The sequence below is a fragment of the Cetorhinus maximus genome, chromosome 14 (genome assembly GCF_964194155.1).
Source record: "Cetorhinus maximus chromosome 14, sCetMax3.hap1.1, whole genome shotgun sequence".
Taxonomy (NCBI): Eukaryota; Metazoa; Chordata; class Chondrichthyes; order Lamniformes; family Cetorhinidae; genus Cetorhinus; species Cetorhinus maximus.
In genome coordinates, this window is record NC_135892.1 from 59258546 (window position 1) to 59278653 (window position 20108).

At 42.1% G+C, this 20108-nt stretch overlaps 1 protein-coding gene across 4 annotated transcripts in view; it reads right to left on the bottom strand.

The window, feature by feature from the left end:
* The window catches only part of LOC144689683 (acylphosphatase-2-like), a 140047-nt gene that overhangs the window by 55447 nt on the left and 64492 nt on the right, over nucleotides 1-20108 (bottom strand). The window contains exon 4 of one of the 4 annotated variants that reach the window (XM_078556973.1): nucleotides 17595-18344. The exons of the other annotated variants lie outside the window; for them this stretch is intronic. Within the exon in view, the coding sequence (XP_078413099.1) occupies nucleotides 18215-18344 (130 nt within the window). The 3' untranslated portion in view covers nucleotides 17595-18214. Of the gene's footprint in view, nucleotides 1-17594; nucleotides 18345-20108 lie in introns of those variants that run through there. 4 annotated transcript variants of the gene reach the window in all.

Genomic DNA, 20108 nt, shown 5'->3' on the forward strand with positions numbered 1-20108 from the left:
GCTGTGATGTTGAAGAATCTTCTTGAATCTATTAAATTCAAATGATCATTTCCCATCCTTAGCTCTCCTTTTTTCCTTGAAATTTGAGCATTTAAAAATTACCATCTAGAGTTGCTCTTGTGGTTTTGGGCACAATTGTAGGGGTTGACATGACTACCAATTTCCATCTTTGGTGTTCTGATATACCCCAAAAGCCAGGGTAAAATATCCAGAGATCATCTATGATACTCTTCCCCCTCTACTCTATTTGATAGATAAATTAGGCAGAGATTATTGCTGTTGGAACAAATTTCCAAGTTGATCAACTTATTATTAAATTCTGCTGTATTTTTTCAGCAAATCTATCTCCCTCAAAGCAGATACTAATTGATCTTCTGATTCTATCCTCCTGGCTCCATTTCATCAATTTCTGCCTGAGCAAGGTCATATCCTGCTTTGCTTCATCCACTTTGATTTATGCAGCTTTTAATACCTATTAGTTGTCTGAGACACCACCGAGTCTGCAGGAAAGCCAGATTCTATTGAGTCATCACTGCTGGAAGGAGACAAGGGCCTCTATGATTGGCCAGGATTTTGTGTTGATATATTTCCCCCATTACCTTATTCATTCATCAGAGGATGTAGGAGGCTTTGTCAGGGTCTATTTCTATCACCTAATTTCTTTAGTAAACTGTCCATGTTGGTAACCTTCGGTAGGAAACAAGTGGCAACCTCAACATTTTGCTTCAATTTTCACAAGTGCTTCATATGATTCTAGTCTTGGTTATTTCATGACCAATCTGTTCATTCTATCCCTTCTCTTTTTTTTTCACTTGTCTTCAGCTTTGCCATGTTTTCCCCCTTAATCTTCCTTAACTTCTTTATTGTCTCACTGACATTTCTTTCATTTTCTTCTTGACTTCATTAACCCATATCCTCCTTCAGCCTCTTTCCACTCCTACTTCTTTTCTACCCATGTTCTTTCTTGTCCCACTCCTTTGTTTCTCCTTAAATCTATTAATATGAAATCTTCTTTGAAAATCTTTTGATATGTCTGGTAAGATCTTCAAATGATCTGTTGCCTTTGTTCCTTGCAATGCATGCATTTAAAAAATAATCATATATTATGAAGTATCTAGTTTCTAACATAATAAACACATATTAAATTATATGTTTGAAAACAACATCATTAAATCTAACCTACCCGAGGATTTGCGTTTTGTCTGTCTGAATTTCTTTCTCACTGTTTTTGCTTGTAAGGTTCTTCATCTATGACAATTTGGGGCTGAATCATGTGGAGCTGCTTTTGTTAGGCTTTCTTGCATAAATCCTTCTTTGAACTATGGGTTACCAAACATGCACAGCTGCTCACTGCATTCACCCACCCGAGTGATTGTGAGCAATGTTTTCATCTTATTTAACTTCCAGACGTTGCAGATTTCAGGTGACCTCTGATCTCAAAGTCCCGTTTTATTCTGGGCTTGTTTCTTCCTAATTACATGAAAGATTGAACATGATTTTCTGCATTTTGTTGGTATTTGTAATATGTACATTAATGACATCCAGGATGTTTTCTGTAAGAAACTAGGTGGCCATGGATCCCGCAGTGCATACGTGGACATTTGAGCCTACTTTACTTTGGGTTTGTATCTTCTTCACTACTTTAAGATTTGTGCCACAATTTTCTCCTGGCTTATTGGATAGCTTTGGTTTTCAGAAAACATAACAATGGGCAATGATTCTCCTCAAAATAACCCATGCTGTTAAAAGAAACAGAAAATGGTTCTAAATTATAAAGCCTAAGGTACAATGTCTTCATTATAATAAACAATAATTGTCTGGCTTTCAAAATGTTTGTTTTATTTCTGTATTAACCCAGTGACATGGGTAAAGTCACATTTTTTTTATAAACAGCTGTATGAAAATTTCACTCATGATATAATGACCCTGTCCTTAGAAAACAGCATGTCGTCCAACTTTATGTCAGCAATGCCACAGGTGAAGAAGGTAATTGGTTATGGTTCCAGAATAACAACTCCAGGTCATGAATTCACATCCCTCCACAACAAATGATAAAAGTGAATTCAGGAAATTTGGTCATTTTTGGGCTAGCACCAGAAGAATGACTAAGAAAGCTGCTTGCTTATTGTAAAAACCCAATCCACCTAGACGGGCCTACCTGTGACTCTTAATGACCTTAGTCAACTAGCAATAAATGCTGCCTTTCTGGTGTCACCTACATTCAAGAACAAATAATTTTTAAAATTCCATAATAATTCATAACCTACAAGAATGTCAGCTAGTATTAAATGATATTTAAATATTTCAATTACTTTGGGACTTGGATAATTTATTTATGTAGAACTATTTTAAAAATCCAGTATTTCAACTTAATTTGATAATTTTAAATTTCAAAATACAGTGGGGGGGTTTTAACTTCCTTTGGTCGACAAAGCTAATAGGAATTAAAATTCAATGGCTCTTTGTCCTGCCCCAAGAATGCTCTGCATTGATTTTAATGCCGGGCAGTTTAGATGCTTACTTGATTAAGGTGGATGCCTCAGTAACGTACATGGGGACCTGTTGCTCAGCCAATGGGATGTGTTACTGCTGTGATTGCTCCAATCAGTGAAACATGCTGCCATCCAGCAAGGATCCCACAGTAAACAAAGCTTTCCTGTGTGGAGCCAGAAGAAACAGAAGTGCTCCACTGAGGCCCATAATTAAAGTCTGGACCCCTACCACCAATGTTCCCGCTGCTTTCTAAATATGGAACGCAGTGAAACTTTACCCCCACCTCCCCAAAAGATTTGCCAGTAGGTCGCCTGATCTTTGCCTGTTGGCAGCCAGCCAGCTGCCTCTTCATGTCAATTTCAGATGGGCAGCTGCCTGGCAAACTGTTCATGCGGCCCAGCTGTTAAAATCTCTTCCTCAAGTTAAGATCTGTGTGTGTGCTTCATACTTTATCAATGTTGGCAAAAATTCATCAAATACATAATTCAAGGCCGTGAGAAACCATTAAAGACGATCTGTATTGTTTGCATATCATTGCCTTGCATTTTGTGTTACATTTCATCAAGGCACATGTTGTTGTCCATTTAGATGGTGAGTGTAATATAAGGCAGAAATTTGCACTGAGCAGGCGGGCATGCGATCGAACCGCTCGAGTGTAAAATGACAGGTGATGACGTCGGGCAAGCATCCCCATGTCATCGTGCACTCAGTATATTTCGGTTGGCGGGCGCACATGGGCGTTGGTGGCGTGCCCGCCAACAATTAACAGTCCTATTAAGGCCATTAAAGTAATAATTAAATGAAATTTTTTGCTGTCCATCCAACCGTTAATTGGCCAACCAACGTGAAATGGTCGACTTCGTGGCTGCTCCTGAGCCGGCCCACTGCGCCCGCCTGACAAGGTGAAAATCCTGGCAATGGAATTTGCAAGTCCATTACCTTTGCTTCCTATTCAAAGCTATTCTACTTCAAAACTATGTTTCCCCATTTTTTGTAATCTTCTTTTGAAAGCTGCTGATTGAGATTGTTAAACCAACATAGCAACAAAAATGAAGGAATTTTGAAAGTAACAACTCCACTCATATCTAACCAGCCAGAAAATCCTTCTTGGTAAAGTCAGCTGGGATTTTTAAAAAGGACATTTTCAAAAAAATGTTAGATTGCACTAAAATTCTTATCCAATCTTAAGTCCCAGTCTTGCCCCCTAGAGCTAACTTTTTCAGAAACCAGGACATAAGTTTAAAAATTTCTAACTAGAATGACTATTTCAATGTGGGCTGTGAAATGCTATTCACCAATGAGTTTGTGCTAAAGGTCAGCTATGCATGACAGGAAGCTTGACAAATGGGCAATGTGTTGATCCTTTAATCAGCATTGCATCAGAATATTTAATTTTGCAACAGTGAATCAAGTTACCAATTAAAGAAATAGACTTTTATCTATAAAATCAAAGTAAAAACTTGTACACAAAGCAGCCACATGAGTTTCTAACTAAAGATAGCAACACAAACACTCTTTTCAGTAATTCCACTGGTTCACTCTTCTTAAAATGAATGAGTTCTGCCTTTGCTGCAAATGACATTGTTAAATGCACTTTATAAGTCAATTATATGTTACATTATTAAATATGCTCTTTAGCTTACTATCAGCGAAATTGAAGTTATCCCTTTGGTTCCTACAAATTTGCCACAACCTAAACTGCTGCCTAGATTGTTTTCTTCCACATCCACCTCTACCACTTGCCCACTGCTACTGAAACGGCAGAATTTTACCTGCTCCCAGAAGGCGGGAAGGGGGGCAGGGGGAAGGGCCAGTAAGACTGTGGGGAACGAAGGGAGATCATGGCCTAAATTTTTAGTGCAGTTGGCCAGACCAAAAGTGGATGTGAAATTCATTCCGCCCACAATTGGCACTAGAGAGCAATCACGCACTGACTGGCAAATTAACAGCCGAGGCCAGTGCGAAACTTGCACTGAGAGAAGGCCAGCGTTGCTGGAGGGGCGTGGCAGAGAGGCCAGGCGCCTGGATCTGTTCAGCTGCAGGGAGGGCATTTAAAAGCAGATACAAAAAGGCATGTATCTGAGGAAAAATTGTGGGAGAATTTTTTGCAACCTTAAAGTTACATTGAAAACTGAAGTCTGAAAGTGAGGAGGGAAGTGTGCCTGGAAGATAGCAATGTACTCAGGAGCCGGAAGCCATGGCAAGTGGAGTGGAAATGGCCAAAGCCGATCAGCCCCCTGTTTCTCTGATGACTGCTGTTGCCGTGAGATGACAGGAGAAGGCCTCTACACCTAACAAAGAAGGCTTGGTCAGCGGTGACATCGCGAGTTAGCAGTCAGGGGGGTCATCTGAAGGACCTGGATACAGTGTCGGAAAAGGGTCAATCACCTTCTCTGCTCCAAGATGGTGAGTATTGAGGGCCCGTGTAACCTTGAATAAATATGTATGTGTGGACTTGCATTTACACCCGAGGTGTAAAATCATGAGCTTAAGTTGGCACATCTTCCTGTGCCCTTAAAAACTGCAGGGGGCTAGACACGATGGCAAGCATGTATGGGAAGGGAAGTCCCACAGTGTGCTGGACACTTAAACCAGCGATATTGGGGAGGAGGAGGCAATGTTCAGGCATATGGAGGGGGGACTCATGAAAGCATTATTGTCCTTACAGGAGGAGTCACAATGCCCAGGAGCGAAGACGAACTGGTGGTGGAGTACTGACTCTGGTGTAACTAACTCCAAATTCAAATTCTGGAGATGGTGTGCGAGTGTGGAGCATGATGCACTGGCTGTGGAGAGGCAGGGGTTTTGGAGGGGGGTAAGAGTCAAGCAGGCAAGGAAGAGATTGGGGGAAGGTATGAGAAATGTAGGGCAGTGGTTCTAAAACTGACAGGTTAAATCCACTAATTCCGTATGTTCGTCCATTCAGAAGTTGTTGCTTAGCTAGATTTCCAATTTCAGAGTCTAACAGAATGCATGCACTCGGAATCCTAAATGTTGATGGATACTTAAATATGTTTTGCCTCCCTCAGATGAAACATTCTCCAGACCACTAAATGACGCAGAAGACCCTCCATTAACATCGGAGGAAGATGTCCAGCCAGATGCACCAAGTCACATCCTCTCTCTGCACCTTGCACCACCTCAGATACAGGCACTTTGGTGGGTTTGAGCACTCTGGGAGAGAAGATAGAAAACACTGGGCAAGGCACGTCACACTCTCTTGAGGAGCTGACGGAGGCAGAGAGTTGCCAAGGCTCCGACAATCGGAGGATTGCTGGAGACCACGACAATGCTGAGCCCCAGGCAGATGATGAGCCTCTGGGATCATCTATTAGATGGCAAATGCTGCATGTACATGGAGGTTCCTGAGGGTCTGTGTGCCATGGTCTCTGTAATGGAAGAGTCCATGCAGAGCATGAGTGCTGCACTGATCCTCAGCCCTGAACGCACAGCATCCTCCATAGACAGTGAGACTCTCATGGAGCAGCAACTCCAGGAACTCAAGCAAGGGTTTCTGGGGTTGCATTCAGACCTGCGAGGCCGCACACTAACATTGATCTCAGCAGGGCACAGTCAATGTGATGGATGAGGCACCGAGTGACTCTGCTAGCTGCTCATCCATCGATGGCGAGCAGGGAGGTTCAAGCAAACCTCCTGTTGGTGGATGACCTGCAGCTCTATGCATGTAGGGACTTCTCTCAGGGCGTTCTTGATGATGGCAGGAGCTCCTCTGCCCCTCTGCCAGTGACTGTCACATCTGAGGAGGCCATGACAACTGAGGAGTGCCTAGCCAAGGCGCTGGACTGTCCCGCCCAGTCAGGGCTCACACAGGCCCCAGTGATCAGAGGATGCCCACCAAAGTCAGCAAAGCTGAAGAAGCATCAGAGTCAGCAGCCTGCCTTCAATGCAGCTGTGGGTGAGGGAGAAGAACCCAGACATAGCACTCATAAGCGGAAATTTAAATCACCATAATCACAGAAGGGCTTTCATGGGTGAACTCTTTCCCATTGTCGCTTGTGTAATGGTGTCTATAGCTGTCACACATCACTATTAAAATGTGACATCATGTCAAATGGCCTTAATGTGCTTTATATGATACTGAGAGAGGAGGCCTGCAACTCTGTGCAAGACATCAGTTGGGTTGGATAGTGTATTTCAGAAGGAGGGACAGAAGAAGATGGTGCCAGGAGGGCCTCATGAGCCCCAAGCAGTAAAGTGACTGTCTGTTTGCAATGCTTTAGAGACCTGACTGTGGAGGCCTATTGGAAACTCCTTTGAATCAAGCCCTCCCTGGCTCCCAAAAGCTGCCTCATTGCTGGATCATCTTCATGAACCTGTGGCTGAGCAGGTTCTTCCTCAGAGTCAGTGCTGGATTCATCCTCAGCGGCTTCTGAAAGCACGTTGTGCTTTCACCCTCCATAAGCTCTCCCCTTGAGAAAGCCAGATTGTGCAGGGCACAGCACACAACCACAATGAGGGACACAAGTTCAGGAAGGTATTGCAGAGATCCTCCTGAGCGGCCCAGCCAACAAAACCTCATTTTCAGGAGGCCTACTGTCCTCTCAATGATGGCTCTGGTGAAGGAATGGCTCTGGTTCTACCTCTCCTCTGTGGGCATCCTTGGACGTCTGATCGGTGTCATTAGTCTCCTTTTGAGAGGATATCCTTTGTTGCCCAGCAGCCATCCACTCAAGCAGGGGCTATCAGCAGCCTTGGCACCTGGAACTGAAGTAGAATATATGAATCATAGCAGCTCCCAGGATATGTGGCACAAACCTGCAGGATCTCGCGTTGGTGATTGCACACTAGCTGGACGTTCAAAGAGTGGAACTCCTTTCGATCTCCAAAGAGCCCCTGGCTCTCCAGCAGGTGCCTTGATGGGCACATGTGTGCATTCAATGGCTCCTTGAATCCTTGGAAAGCCTGCAATAGCCACGAATGCTCTGGATTGCTCTGCCTGGCTGTCCTCATCTGTCTTGTAGTGTATGAAGGTGTTGAACTTTCTGAACAGTGTATCTGTCACAAGCTTTATGCAACTGTACATGGTGGATTGTGACACACTGCACAGGTCTCCAATAGGCCCTTGGAACATACCCAAGGCATAAAAATTAAGGGCACTGTTACCTTTAGCACCGCTGGCATTGGGTGCCCACCTATCTCAGGGTCTATCATGTCACGTATTGAGGTTACTGTCTCACTTGAGAGACAGAGACTTCTTCGTCACTAGACCTCTCAAGGCAGCTGGATCTCAGCCTGTGTACTCTTCCAGCAGGGTATTGGCACCTTCTCCTGCGCCTTCTGCCTTTCAACGTGTCCTGGTCTTCGACCGCTTCAAGTTGTGTCTTGAGAGCAGACCTTATTACACTATCTGCAGCCAACTGGCCTCCTCTCCCTTCTTGACTCTTCTCCTCATCTGAGGAAGTTCCTCCAGCAGAATAAACAATGCCCATCTCAAACCTTCTGCTTGGCAGAGGTTTGACCTTAATTATGATGAGGCCTGTCTGCTAAAATCCTCTGAAATGATTTAAGCCATCCAAACTAATGTCAATGAACAGGGTGCTTCACTAAATAATCAGCAATGCACAGGTTCACAACTCAATTTTAAACTTTGACCTCCTCACACTTCTCTATTCATTCTGGCCCTTATATCCTGCCCTGGATCCAGAAAGTTGAAAATTTGTGATCCCTGCCTGCTCGTTTTGCCTGTGCACCAAGTGTAAAATTGAATGGGCCTCAAAATTGCAGTCGATTGGCCCTTTAATTGACGGCGGGCACGCTTCCGACTTTCGCACATACCCACCTAGCATAATCTCGCAATGTGACATGATGACATCAGGAACCGCGCAATTTAACACTGCTTCGGGACTACCAGGCGCCTGCACAGGCCAGGAAAAGCATCCCACTGTCAGGGAATTTTACCAACGGCAGGAATGGGATCTGAAAGGCTGCCCACTCCAAGGCAATGGCCAGCTAATTTGAATATGCAAAGGTATTAAGGACCATTTTATGAGTTATGAGACACAGTGTATCCCGAATGTTATTACCTTAAGGGCAATGAGAAAGTGGCAGCCGTATCAGGTTTCAGCAGATGAAGAATGGATGGAAGTGCATGAGATTGTTATACCATTTGGATATAGAAATGAGATATTGAGAATAGCTTATGAAATTCCAATGGTGGGGGGACATTTAGGAATTAGAAAGACACAGGCGAAAATACAAAAACATTTTTATTAGCCTGGATTGCATAGAGATGTGGTCAAATTCTGTAGAACATGTCGCACATGTCAGGTGACAAGGAAACCACAAGCAGTGATTAAGCTGACATCTTTAATTTCAATTCAAGCATTTGAAGAGCCTTTTACTAGGATCATGATTGATTGTGTAGGACCCCTCCCTAAGACTAAAAGTGTAAATCAGTACTTACTGACAATAATGGATCGGTCAACAAGGTTTCCTGAAGTGATACCTTTGAGAAATATTACAACAAAGAGAATTGTGGAAGAGTTGACTACATTTTTTACAAGATATGGTTTACCAAAAGAAATACAATCAGATCAGGGTTCAAACTTCATGTCACAGCTGCTTAAGGAAGTAATGAACAGTTTGGGGATAAAACAGTTTAAGTCAACAGCTTATCATCCTGAGTCACAAGGAGCTTTGGAAAGATGGCATCAAACTTTAAAACCTATAATGAGGGCATATAGTCAGCACTATCCAGAGGATTGGGATGGTGGAATTCCATTCTTGTTATTTGCTATTAGGGATGCTCCTAATGCATCGACTGGATTTAGTCCTATTGAATTAGCCTATGTCATGAGATAAAAGGACCATTGAAATTGATTCTGTCAGGAAGATATAATAATTGTCATTATGTTATTGGATTTTATTGTAAAATAGTGGTATCTGTGTCTGTATGTGTCTGTGTGTGAGACTTAATTGGATTAAAGGCAGCTGCTCTGAAGGCTTTGAAGTTTTAGGAGATGAGTTAGGTTTGGAATGTTAAGTAGGTAAACATAAGTGTAAAATTACATTTACATTTTTAAGTAAACCAGACTAGATTGTTTTCAAAGGAGGGGTTCAATATGTCAACCTAGCCAGGTGAAGTTCAGGAACAGTGTTTATTTTTCCTAAAGATTACTGGTGAAATTAGTACTATGAGAGATTTTTATTAACAAAAAGGTAAAGTCCATAGACATATGGGCGTGTGCCTGACATGCCCAAGTGTAAAATGACATGTGATGACATCGGATGTGCGTCCTGACGTCATTGCGCATTCTCGCGATGTTTCGTTTGGCGGACGTGGGTCGGAGTCAGCTGCGTGCCCGCCAATAATCAAAAGGCCTGTCAAGGCCATTAACGATCTAATTAACTTGAAATTTACGCTGCCCATCCTAACGGTTGGCAGGCAGGCAAAAAGGCCAAGTGGCCTTTACATTTTTTAGGAAACCTTATCCACAAGTGGGATGAGGTTTCCTAAAGCAAATACAAATAAAATAAAAACTTTATTTTTGAATTAAAAACATGTCCCAGCTCATGTGACAGAATCACATGAGGGGACATGTTTTATTAAATTTTTATTGTCTTTATTAATTTTTTAAAAAAGCACTTCAATCTGCCTGGAGATTGATTGCTGCTTTCAAAGAACTGAAGTTAAGAAAACTCACTTTGAATTCGACTGGTTCAGGGTATTGTGTGTCACCTTGCCTGGGTCTTTTAAAATCTATAAGTCTTACTGTTGCCTTAATGAAAGTGTAACTGCGGGTTAGATTACTCAGGGGATTTAGAAGTCATCATAGTAGTAATTTGTAGATCTCTGCATATATTTAAAATAATTTCTTCTATTAATAAAGGTTTAATTTAGTTTAGGAAGGCATGCATCTCGAATTTTATACAAATTGAAAAACAAGTTGTGGCAGTTGTTACAAGTTTCCCTTTGGGATTTGAACAACTCAGCATTTACTATCAGCTGTGCCATAACAGTTCATGAGAAATTAGTGGATCAAAATTCGGAAACTACTCTACTGGTTTATGTATCAAACTTCAGAGAAAGATTGGGCAGAGCATGTGAGTTAGCTAGGGAACATTTAAAGATATCAAAGCAAGTGATGAAAGTGAAGACAGATAGGAGAGGGACAGCTCTTACTTTTGTTGCAGGGCAAAAAGTGTTAGTTTTGTTACCAGTATTGGGTCACTCATTAAATGCAAGGTTTAGTGGGCCTTACAGGATTGAAAAGAAACTGAGTGAAGTCAATTATTTAATAAATACTCCAGATAGAAGAAAGAAGCAGAGGGTCTGTCTTGTAAATATGGTTAAAAAGTATTTTGACAGGAAAGAGGACCAAAAGGAGGTGTTAGTGGTGGTAGATAAGGAGAAAGTAGAAATGAAGGATTCTGAAATTGATTTTCCTCCAATCAAATTGGATAATGAGAGGGTACTTAAAAATTTAAATGTATTATTGAGTTACCTTCCAGGCAAGTATCCAAGTGATTTGGAAAAGCTATTGCAGTCACACAAAACTATTTGTGGGAATAAGCTGGGGAGGTAAAATTTAGCTACACATGATGTAAGAGTAGAAGGTTCATCTTCAATAAGGCATCATCTTTATAAATTAAATCCAGCAAAGTTATCACAAGTACAGAAATAAATTGAATTCATGCTTCAAAATGACATATTTGAGTCTAATTGCAGTAACTGGAGCTCACCTAATGTGATAGTACCAAAGCTGGATGGAACACAAAGACTGTGTGGACTATTGAAAGGTGAATGCAGTGACAAAAATGGATTCATAACCTATACCAAGGTTAGAAGATTGCCTTGAGAAAGTGGGACAATAAAAATTTATCACGAAGATTGACTTGCTGAGAGGATATTGACAAGTACCATTATCAGAGACAACAAAGGAGATATAGGTTTTTGTGACACCAGATGGACTATATCAGTTTAAAGTCATGCCATTTGGTATGAAAAATTCACCCCCAACATTTAAAAGACTGACAAAGTAATTGCGGGACGGAGCTAATGTGCTGTTTATTTTGACGACTTGATAGTCTTCAGTCAAATGTGGGAGGAGCATTTACAACAACTGGAAGAATTGTCTAGTTGACTACAAGAAGCTAATTTGGTAATGAACTTGGCTAAAAGTGAATTTGCAAAAGTGCAAGTTACATATCTAGGCCATACCATTGGACATGGTAAGGTGGCTCCAAGAGATGTGAAAGTCAAAACTATCGTGGATTTCCTTTGTGCCTACAATAAAATGAGAAGTTTTGAGATTACTGGGCATGAGTGAGTTTTACTGAAAATTTGTGCCAAATTTTAGCTATGTGATTGCTCCATTGACTGAACTATTAAAAAAGAACAAGAGGTTTCAATAGACACAGGAGTGTCCGAAGGCATTTGACAGTTTGAAAATTGTATTGACTACGTCACCAGTTTTGGCAGTACTCAATTATGCCAAGCAATTTAAGTTGGCCATTGACGCAAGTGATATAGACATTGGGGCTCTACTGTTGCAAGATGAAAAGATAATTGAGAAACCGATAAGATATTTTTCATGGTTGAATGCGTAACAGAGAAATTATTCAACAATCGAAAAGGAGATTCTGGGACTGGTGCTGGTGTTGCAGCATTGTGAGGTTTATGTTGTAAACAATTCATCAGAAACAATTGTTTATACAGACCACAATCTTTTAAAGTTTCTGGACAGATTTCGAGACCAAAGTGCAAGGCTGTTCAGGTGGAGTTTATTACTGCAACCATTTAATCTACAGATTAGACATGTGGCTGGATGAAAAAATCTAATTGCAGATGCATTATCAAGAGTTTAAAGCTCAAAGAGAAATTGGTCATTTAAAACCTGGACACTGGACTGAAATGACTTCTGTTGATACCAAGGATTTGTATATATATTATGTTAATGTGTGCATCTGGTAATGTAATAGTATGAGTATATTGATCAGTATAGTAGGTAGTATAAGATGGGTTAAGAAAATGAAGCCATCTTTTTAAATTATGATGGCTCATTTTTCGATAAGGAGGGAGGTGTCATGAGAGTATAATAACTTTCATAATAGTTATCTGGTTTATTATAAAGTAGGTTCACGGGGGTTGTGTTTTCTGGCTGTGTGTGTGATTTAATTACATTTTGTAGCCAAGCAGACTGCAAGCTGAAGTTATCAAAAGAAAGGTGTAGAAGTGTCTTCATTATTCTAATGAGTAAACATGATTGGAGTCTTAGCATGTAAGGTGTAAAGGGAATTTGCACTTTTAGATAGATGAAGGGGGATTTGAATTTCAAAGAGGCTAATGAGAAACCGAAGCGAGAGAGAGCCATTTTGAATTCCACTGTCCAGGATACTGTGTTAATTTGCTGGATCTTTTAAAAATCTAAAAAATCTATTTTTGGACCTTTGCCTTGAAGGGGGTGTAACTGGGAGTCAGGTTAATTAGGGATTTTAGTAGTTATTATATTAATAATTTGTAGCCCTATGTATGTGCTTAAAATCTTTTCTTTTGTTAATAAATATTTTAATTTTAGTTTTTAAAAAAATCTCTAAATTGGTGGACTCATTACTTCTGAATTCAGGGCACGATCTTGAAATAGATACAAATTGCAAAACCATTGTGATAGTGCAATCAAGTTTCCCTCGTGGATTTGATCCGTCTGGCACACATCATCTGCTGCGTCATAACATGTCTTAGTAATTTTTGTTAAATAATGCATTATTAGTAAGGCATAATTTCATTAAGAAATCTGTAGTAGCAGTTTTATCAGATGCACTGGGGGAAATTTTAACTCCTACCACCACCACCCCCCAAACCCCACCCCCCACCCCTTCACCCCACTTCATGGCAGGAACTGTGTGGGAGGTCAGTTAAATTGGAGTGTTACATTTTCCTTCTCTCCCACCCTGATCTTGCCAACTGCAATTTTAAATTGCAGGCACTAAGGACACTTGCCCAAAGCTGGTAGCATACTTCCTTAAATATGCAGATCAGGACCTGACTGCAACATTACCAAGCTGTGGCTTCCCCTCCAGGCCAGAGCTGCTGGAAACAGGAGCCAGAGAGAAATGAGGCCAAGCAAGTTAGGTTTGTTTAGATCAGGCTTGTCCAATCCAGGCCTGAGGGCCAGATCTGCCCTCCCAATCCTCTGTATCAGGCCCGAGGACTAAGTTTAAACTACAGGTAAGTTCAATGAAAGATCCTGCTCCTCCAATCACAGGCCCTTTCTCTCCCACTTTTGCTGCTGATAGGTTCACCAGTTACCGCTCCAGTCTGAAATGCTTAGGACCATGGCATTTCTGGATTTTGGAATTTTTTGGCGTTATAAAATAATGTTGAAACGCCTAACCACAAGTGTGTGAACTGGATATAAATATATACTTCAGACTTAAAACAGTGAGATATTTGCCCACTCACTTAACCTATCCATGTCCCCTTGTTTGAATAAAGAAGTTACATTTGCTATTTTCCAATCAAATGTCACCTGCCCCAAATCCAGGGAATTTTGGAAAATTAAAAACAATGCATCAACTATCTCACTAGCCACTCCTTTTAAGACCCAAGGATGAAGTCCATCAGGACCCAGGGGCTTGTCAGCCCGCAGTTCCAACAATTTGCTAAGTACCATTTCTCTGGTGATTGTAATTTTCCTGAGTTCCTTCCTCCCTTCCAAATCCTTATTTACAGCTATTTCTGGGATGTTACTTGTATCCGCCATAGTGAAGATCAATGCAAAATACCTGTTCAATTCATCTGCCATCTCTTTACTTTCCATTATAAAATCCCCAGACTCACTTTCTATAGGACCAACGCTTACTTTAACTCTTTTCTTAGTTACCTATAGAAATTCTTACCATCTGTCTTTATATTTCTAGCCAGCTTCCTCTCATACTCTAATCTTTCCCTCCTTATTAATCTTTTTGTCATTCTTTGCTGTTCCTCATATTCTGTTCAATTATCTGACCTGTCTCCAGTCTTTGCACAATTATATGCTTTTTCTTTAAGTTTGATACTGTCTTTAACTTTTTTAGTTCACTATGGATGGTGGGTCCTCCCCTTGGAAGTTTTCTTTCTTGTTGGGATGTATCTATTCTGAGTGTTCTGAAATGTCCCTTTAAATGTCTGCCACTGCATCTCTATTGACCCGTCCCTTAACCACATTTGCTAGTTCACTTTCGCTAGCTCTGCTTTCATTCCCTCATAATTTCCCTTATTTAAGTTTAAAATACTAGACTTGGATCCACTCTTCTCTCCCTCAAACTGAATGTGAAATTCAATCATATTATGATCACTGCTACCTAGAGGCGCCCTCACTATGAGGTTATCAATTAATCTACCTCGTTGTACAATACCAGGTCTTGTATAGCCTGCTCTCTGGTTGGCTCTAGACGTGCTGTTCTAAGAAACTATCCCAAAAACATTCTATGAACTCCTCATCTAGGCTATCTTTGCCCATCTGATTTTTTCAGTCCAAGATTATCGCTGCACCTTTCTGACAAGCTCCCATTACCCAATCCTTTATATTCTATCCTACTGTGTAGTTACAATTAGGAGGCCTGTCCACTATTCCCACAAGTGACTTCTTTCCTTTATCATTTCTCATCTCAACCCACACCGTTTCTACATTCTGGTTTCCTGAACTTAGGTCATCCTCTCTAATGCACTAGCACCATAATTAATTAACAGAGACACCCCTCCATCTTATACTAGCTTCCTGTCCTTCCTAAATGTCATATACCCTTTAACATTCAGGTCCCAATCTATGTCATCTGCCATATCTCTGTAATGGCTATCAGATCGTACTTATTTATTTCTATTTGTGCTATCAATTCATCTGTTTTGTTTTGAATACTACGTGCATTCAGATACAGAGCCTTTAGTTTTATCCTTTTATTATTTTTGTAATCTCTAGCCTTGACTGTTGTTTAACTTTTAGATTTGTACTCTCTATCTCTTCCTGTCACGTGCTGTTAATCATTTCCCATATTTGTACCTTTCTCTCTTGCCTTGTCTCTCCTCTTCGGTTTACCACATCTTCCCAAATTTGATCCCTTGCCCCCACTATTTAGATTAAAACTTCTCCCACACCAGTCTTTGAGCCACACATTCATTCCTCTAATCTTATTCACCCTATGCCAATTTGCACGTGGCTCAGGTAATAATCCAGAGATTATTACTTTGAGGTTCTGCTTCTTAATTTGGTGCCTAGCTCTTCATTCAGACCATGCAGAACTTCTTTCCTAGTTCTATCTATGTCGTTAGTATCTACATGGACCACAACAAGATCCTCCCCCTCCCACTGCAAGTTCCTCTCCAGCCCTGAGCAGATACCCCTAAACCTGACACCAAGCACGCATTACAGCCTTTTGGGTTCTTGCTCTTTGCTGCAGAGAACATTGTCGAATCCCCTCATTATACTGTCCCCTACCACCACTACATTCCTTTTTGCTCCCACCACTTGAATGGCTTCCAGTACCACGATGCCATGGTCGGTCAGCTCATCTACCCTCAGCACCCCCTCTCATCCAAACAAGCTGAAAGAATCTCAAACCTATTGGACAATTGCAGAGGCTGAGGCTCCTGCACTCCTGCCCTCTGGGACCCCTTACCTGCCTCACTTACAGCCACACCCTTCTGTCCCTGACCACTGACAAAATCAGAATCCCTGCCCTAAGCGGTGTGACTGCCTCCTGGTACAAAATATGCAAGTAACATTCCCCCTCCCTGATGTGTTGCAGAGTCTGCATCTCAGCCTCCAGCTCAATGACTCTTAGCCGAAGTTCCTCAAACCACAAACACTTACTGCAGATGTGTTTGCCCTGGATCATAATGTTATTCAGGAGTTCCCACATGCTGCTGCCTTGAAACATCACCTGATCTGCCATCCTTAATGTGTCTTTATTAGCTACTTAAATTATTTTGTTTGATTAATTATTTTCTTTTTTTATAAACCTAACTGCTAATTTGTATTATTTTTAAACCTTAAGAATAGAAGAGACCTTAACCACTTACCAGATACTCACCAAACAGCTAGCTTCTACCCCTGTAGTAGAGCAAGAACCAATTCCTACAGGGTGGAAAAGTTAGAAAGGGCAAAAGCAAAAGACCACTCGCTTCCCCTGCACACCTAACTCCCTAATCATCCAACTCCCAGCACTCTCTTCAAACTCCAGTTCAAAGTCAGTGGAGAGCTGAAAACTCTGCTTAAGGCTAGGAAATTTAGAATTTAGAATTAGACAGTAAATTTCAGTTGAATGCTAAATCCAAACAAAAAATAGATTTTTACAAGAGATTAACACTTCCTTACCCAAACTGTCAGCAATCAATATTGGATCAAAAGCATTGCTGCAAAAAGACTCAAGGCAAAAAAATGGCAGGTGATGGGGGGATAAATGACTGTAGTGTGGGAAAATACAGCGCGAGGTCACAGTTGAATGTAGGACCCAGAATTAACACTACCAACAGGTCCAGGCTGGGGAAAGTAGAGTAATGATCAACATTCAATATAAAAAACTGAAAACAATTTCCATTAACATACTGACAGTATGAAAGGCTTTGATTTTTAAATTTAATTCCTACCTATTTGCAGACTTTTCTTCCTCCATCATCTATCTTGTCTTTCTCTCTCTCTCTCGCTCTCCTATTTTGCGATTGGTTGCATCACCTCAAGTAGTGAGTGTGAGTTGCAAAATATTTCCGGTTAACTGGTGTTTCCAGATTTTGGATTTCCAGACTGAAGAGGTTACTGTGTATTAAAATTCCGAATTTACATATTATTTCATCTTCTTCATGAGTGAACTTGGAAACAGCAGGATCAGGGACAATATGTCCCACCACTGCAGATCCAATGCTCTGCACCACAATGTACCCTTGATGGAGCTGTGTTGCCGAGATAACTGAACTGTTAAATTATTTAAGCTGTTACTTGCTTTTCTGTTAAAATCAACTTATGATTATCAGATACACTTTGATATATTTCTTGCAAGCTTTGTAGCCTTACAGCTTTGAGAAGTTTACTTATTCTAAGATTTCACACACTTTAACAGACCACCAGTGGAAATTATTTAGAATGTTGTAGCACAAAGATGTATTTCACAAAAGCTATGGAGATTTTATTCTGACACCTCAACAACAAAAAAATGGTACCATTCTCCTCAAGGAAAAAGCTGAATTATCAAATACTTCACATTATTTTTAACTCCTGTGTAACAAATAGACTACAGAACAAAATTCGAGTAACAACTGTAAGAAACATTTCAAACATGATGGGTGGAATCTTCTGTTCTGTAGTCCAAGTCCGGTGGCGGACAGGAAAGTCAGTGTGATTTCCACTGGGTGGCGGAACGGCTGAACATCCACGATCTTCCGCTATTCAGATCATTAATTATGCATCTTAAAAGAGCACGGAAGTCACCCATCCCTCTGTTACCTCATGGGGTCGAAGGTCCTGGCGTCATATTTAAATGGCATCCAGCCAGCCATTCACTCAATGCAGACCAGGAGCCCTGCGCTACGCTTCCAGAGTCCTTACGGCCACAGCTCACACTGGAGAAGCTGGCAGATGTGAGCAACCACATCCCAGGACATGCAAAGGCACCTCCGGCATTGCCTTTCATTCATTTCTAGATAAGAGCACCCCTGTTTTACACCCAAGGTTGGGCCAATGCCTGCTGTTGCAGTGGACCCTGATCGCCAGCATCTTGACCTTCTTGGTGCTCAGGCCCTTGTTCCTCCTAGCCCTGTACCAATCTGCGATGGGCCCTCCTTCTCCTCATCTGGATCAGATCCATTACTAAAGCAGCATTGCCTGCAGCCTGCAGCCTGCATCAGCAATGCCTCAGTGGATCTGTGAACAAATTGAAGTGATAAATTCAGAGAGCATGCCTTTTACAGGTTTCCCTCCATCTCAAAGCCAGCAAGCCAGTGCTAAGTCCTTCACTTGGCCTTTGTGTAGACATGGCATTCTCACCCCTCCCCTTCCAGATAAAGGACATCCTGAAGGACCAGAGATTGTGCTCCTTCCGTTCATACATGACTGCACATGTAGACTTTGCTCTTTGACCAGGCTGATGAAAGCCATGTGCAGGAAGCCTCCCTCTGAGACTATTCCATTTCCAAGACTCTACAGAGAGACCATTGCCTTGGAAACATAAAAAGACTAACCACATGAGCCTTTATCAGCCATGACCATTCACCCCGGGGGTGGGGGGGGTTGGAGTCGTGAGTTGGCTGCCGTCCATCAGCCATGCTCCTTGGAGACATCCATCTCCCTCCCTTCATCCCTGTCTCTGATGCAGCAGATGGCAAAAGGCACAGAAAGAACAGCAGCTCCACACCTTGATGTGATCTCAATGTTATGAGTTTCATGAGTTGGAGACAAACCTGCTGCCGTGTGGGCTTCGCCATTGAGAGGACAACACAACTGAGCATGGTTGACATCCAGCTGCCCCATAATTATTAGGGTGTCCCTTTAGTCAGCCACTTGTGCTGACCTTGAGCTCCACCCAACTGAAAAGATCCTCCTCTCACTTCAAAGGATCTCGCTTACTGACTAACTGCGTGGTCAAGGTCAGATTTGAAAAATGGTGCGCATCACCTTCCAAACTCAGTCCACCACCTTCTACTCTGCCCCCGCCACCCTGTCAACCCTGCATTGTCCTCGTTACTAACATTTGGGGGCTTGTGTCAAAATTGGGAGAGCTGCCTCACAGACTAGTCAAGCCACAGCCTGATATATTCATCCTCACGGAATCATATCTTAAAGATAATGTCCCAAACACCACCATCACCATCCCTGGCTATGTTCTGTCGCACTGGTAGGACAGGCCCAGCAGAGGTGGCGGCACAGTGGTATACAGTCGGGAGGGAGTTTCCCTGGGAGTCCTCAACATTGACTCCATGAAGTCTCATGCCATCAGGTCAAAGATAGGCAAGGAAACCTCCTGCTGATTACCACATACCGCCCTCCCTCAGCTGATGAATCAGGGTTCCTCCATGTTGAATACCACTTGGAGGAAGCACCGAGGGTGGCAAGGGTGCAGAATGTACTCTGGGTGGGGGACTACAATGTCCATCATCAAGAGTGGCTCGGTAGCACCACTACAGACCGAGCTAGCCGAGTCCTAAAGGACATAGATGCTAGACTGGGTCTGTGGCAGGTGGTGAGGGAACCAACAAGAGGAAAAAATATACTTGACCTCGTCTTCACCAACCTGCTTGCTGCAGATGCATCTGTCCATGACAGTATTGGTAGGAGTGACCGCCGCACAGCTGTTGTGGAGATGAAGTCCTGCCTTCACATTGAGAGTATCCTCCAGCGTGGTGTGTGGCACTGCCACTATGCTAAATGGGATAGATTTCGAACAGATCTAGCAACTCAAGACTGGGCATCCATGAGGCGCTGTGGGCCATCAGCAGCAGCAGAATTGTACTCAAACACAATCTGTAACCACATGGACCGGCATATCCCCCACTCTACCATTACTATCAAGCCAGGGGATCAACACTGGTTCAATGAAGAGTGCAGGAGAGCATGCTAGGAGCAGCACCAGGCATACCTAAAAATGAGATGTCAACCTGGTGAAGCTATAACACAGGACCACTTGTGTGA